At 52.3% G+C, this 3,945-nt stretch overlaps 1 protein-coding gene across 1 annotated transcript; it reads left to right on the top strand.

The window, feature by feature from the left end:
- Positions 1-1,869: 1,869 nt before the first annotated feature.
- Positions 1,870-3,440, top strand: LOC133344168 (trace amine-associated receptor 3-like). The gene has a single exon (XM_061554178.1). It carries the CDS (start codon positions 2,279-2,281, stop codon positions 3,323-3,325), a length of 1,047 nt encoding a protein of 348 aa, XP_061410162.1. The 5' UTR covers positions 1,870-2,278; the 3' UTR covers positions 3,326-3,440.
- Positions 3,441-3,945: the final 505 nt, after the last annotated feature.

Here is a 3,945-nt window from a genome sequence, read left to right as displayed (position 1 = left end):
TTTTATATTATATATTATTTGTTGATGTAACTTGCTGATCCACCCCTATCTGAAAAATAACTTCATAACTCCATCAGATTTCTTCCAGGAAAGGGAAAAAAAATTGTTGATTCTGAGATTGTTAATATGCTCCTTAGGCGCATCAGGAGTGGACAGTCTTGATTTGAAGCTTTCGTGATTGCAGGAATCCATACTCCTAGGTTATTTCGGTCAGTCACATGGATAGAAATAAAACAAAATAAATCACGACGTATCGATAGCAACACAAGCCATCGTCGAAGGCGTCGTGATTTATTTCGTTGTATTTCTACCTACGTGACTTAGCGAAAGAACCAAAGAGTATAGGAGCGGATAGACTTAGAGGAGACGATCTGGCGACGGAGTAAAACGATGAAGGTAGCAGCGATCGGTGGCGAGACGAGAGAAGCGCAAGCCTGTGGCATCGGTGGTGGTTGGAGTGGGGATGAGCCCGGTGCGGACAGAAAGCTTGAGAATAATGAGGGGCCCAGAGTTCTGCAGACGGAGGTGCGAAGCAAGAGACTGCAGGGATTCATATTCTTGGTTCATTTGGTAAAGTCACGTAGAAAGGAAATAATAAAATAATATAACTAAAAACAAATTTAGAAGGGAAATAACATAATAAAAATATTTATTTTATTTTATTATTTCCCTTCTACGTGACTTTACCGAAAGAACCAAGAATATGGTGCTTATGTTCAAGGCAAGAGGATGTTTGTGCGTGTATGTACGCATGTTGAACACGAGGAGCGGTGGTGTAGCGGTTATCGCGCTGCGCTGCAAACCTGTCGACCTGGATTCGAATCCTGCTCATGGACAATAACACACGTGACGGTAATCTGAGCCGGTCCTGGGCCTCTCCTAGGTCCGCTCAGCCTCAAATGAGTACCTGGTGCGATGTGTAAGCATCGCCACTGGAGAGACAAAGGCGGCCGGGCGTGGTGTTGTCCACCCACCCCCTTGCGTGCCGTGCCGGCCTTCATCGGTGGTCGCTAACAGCACTTGCCCCAACAGACTGTTAAGGATATGCGGGTGATCTTTGTATGTTGAACTACTTTCGCACCGTACGTAGCCAAAAATGCTATTCGAAGGTGTGGGGGACGGACAACAAACTAAACATAAAAATCTAATTTAAAGAATGCTGCAAACCCAGGAGCAAAGTGTGGAAAAAGGAGCAGAGCTAGATTTAATTAATCAATGACATAAGTTATTGAATGAATGACTCTGCTGCATTACTTTTTACTTGTAAGATATTTTCAGTCAATTAATGATGATGAGTCGTGTTGATAATTCACGTCGGAGAAGGAAACCGGAGCCCCCCGCCTTGTGCGAGGGGGAAACGCTCCATCCTCCGTACAGATGGAAACACGTGGCGATTAGTCCACACTGTGCTGTACCGGCCTTCTCGTGGCATAGCCAGGGTTATGGCACCTCCTCGACGCCCACCCACGGGAAGGGAGTTTCACGACATTTGTGTGCCGTGATCCACCAACCCTCGCTGCTGCCTCCACGGCGCAGGATTCTAGGCAACCACGTGGAGTGTGGCCACCACCACCAGCGCCACCAGCGCCACCACCAGCGCCACCAGCAGTGCCACTCGGCTGCGGCGTAAGGCGAGGAAGGTATCGTCACGTGAGACCCACTCTGTGGGGTTGTTGTTTTTCTCCCTCTGCTCTGTGGCTTTGCAGAACACGGAGGAGTTCGCGGACGTGAGCGGGAGAACGGCGTCACTGACCAGCGACGAATCTTACCCGCAGACCTGCCAGAACATTCACACTTTGCCAACGAGTCGACCCACAGGAGAATAATTCATAGCATGAACGAGTACGCGGACTCGCTGTTACGCTGACACTCGCTAGGGAGCTAGAACAACGAGAGGACTCGACCATACGCCGAGAGGTAAGTAGACTCCAGAAAAAAATGGAATACTAAGTCGACCTAAGTACTCATTCTACGCACTAAAAAGTAGACTCGCTAAAGTGCATTTACGAGTCTACTCACTAATACGTCAACGCACTATAACGTCGACTCATAACTTGACTCATCAAGTCGATGAATTAAGATTGCAATTTACCCATTGGTCGACGAATAATTGGACTCTAGTAATACGAACAAAACCTCTCACTCATCAGTGGAATAATACGTCGACTAGCTGCTATGCGGACTTGTAAGTCGACCAACTAATTCTCCGATTCACTACCGAGTCAATCAAAGAACCCGACCAACAGCTACACCCAACTAGGAACACACTCGACGCAACATGCAGAACACTTCCGTCCCCCAAGTCCATAAAGAGTGCGTGATCTTCGCCGACTTCAACTGCACGGGCCCGACCCAGGTTCGCGAGGTCCGCCTCGTCCTTCTTGTCGTCTTCGCTATCTTCATCACGGCCACCATCCTCGGCAACCTGCTCATCATCACCGCCATCGCCTCCTTCACGAAGCTGCAGACGCACGCCAACTTCCTGGCCCTCTCCCTGGCCGTGTCCGACCTGCTCGTGGGCGTCTTCATCATGCCCCTGAGCATGATGAAGACCGTCTACGACTGCTGGTTCTACGCGTCCGTGCTGTGCAACGCGCACTACTTCCTAGACTACACCCTCACCACGGCCACCATCCTGCACATCACCTGCATCGCCTACGACCGCTACGTGGCCATCTGCGACCCGCTGCGCTACCCGACGCGCGTCACCGTCCGCACCATCGCGGGGCTGCTGGTGCTCTGCTGGCTCGGCGCGGCGATCTTCTCCTCTCCCATCCTCCTGAGCTTCAGCCCGACGCTGTCGCGCGGCAACATTGAGCGCGCCTCGTGCCCCGACGACTGCGTGTTCTCCGTGAGCTTCGGCATCCTCGTCACCATTGGCATGGGCCCCTACTTCACCGCCATCCACGTGGTCTTGCTGATGTATGCCGTCATCTACCGCGTGGCGCGCAGGCAGTCGCGCAAGGTTGCGGCCGAGGCTGCCTCCTCGTCGGCGGCCGACTCGAGCGCCGTGAAGAACATGAAGCGAGAGCACAGCGCCGCCAAGACGCTGGGTGCCATCATCGGCACGTTCATGCTGTCGTGGCTGCCCTACTACGTGGTGGCGATGATGTCCTTCACCGTGGATGGTCTTTTCATTCCCTACCGAGTGGCGATGTGGATCGGCTACTGCAGTTCGGCCATCAACCCGCTGCTCTACGCCTCGTTCAACCGCCCGTTCCGCACGGCCTTCCGCGACATCTTTCGCCTCCGCGTCTTCTCCGGAGTGGTCAGGAGGGACTCGGGGCTCTCGGAGAGGAGCCACGGCCAGGCGATGGCACGCTGAACGAGGCTTTTTTGAAAGGCGGTGACGTCACTGAGGGGCGACGACGTCACCTGGGTTGCGAGAAGGGAGGGGCTCGAGATTCGTGTATGTATGTTCTATGTACGTTGAACTTTTTTAGCACCATACTTAGCCAAACCGTGTTAATCGGAGGGGGGGGGGGGAGAAGGACAACACACTAAATACACGTCGCTGTGGTGGGGCGACGCGGCCGCGCGTGAACGTCGGTCGAACGTTTGCCGTATGATGTACGCCGAGCTGCCAGCTTGGTGCGGAAGAGTGCGCGACGCCTCTCCTGGCTGGCCGTGTGTAGCCGATAGCTCTGTATGTGTGTGTGTTTGTGGCCTTGCAATAAACACGTGTAATAGGCGACGTTTCGTACAATGGCCCTTCTTCGTAGCGCATAAAAATGATTGTTAACCTAATAGTTTATTGCGCTTATGTATACGGTAATTGCACCTTGCATGTAAGAATCGATTATTTTAGACTGACGTGTTTTTATATGTGTATCAGGATGGAGTGTGGTGGGATAAAGTGTGGGGTAAGGTGTGGGTACTGCGACGTCTTCCAAAACGTCTGGCCACGGTGGAAGAGTAGGCCAAATACTCCTCCGATGGGGGGCG

This window comes from Lethenteron reissneri, chromosome 2, assembly GCF_015708825.2.
Source record: "Lethenteron reissneri isolate LAM-NWPU_2019-01 chromosome 2, ASM1570882v1, whole genome shotgun sequence".
Classification (NCBI taxonomy): domain Eukaryota; kingdom Metazoa; phylum Chordata; class Hyperoartia; order Petromyzontiformes; family Petromyzontidae; genus Lethenteron; species Lethenteron reissneri.
This window is presented reverse-complemented; position numbering and strand designations above follow the sequence as displayed.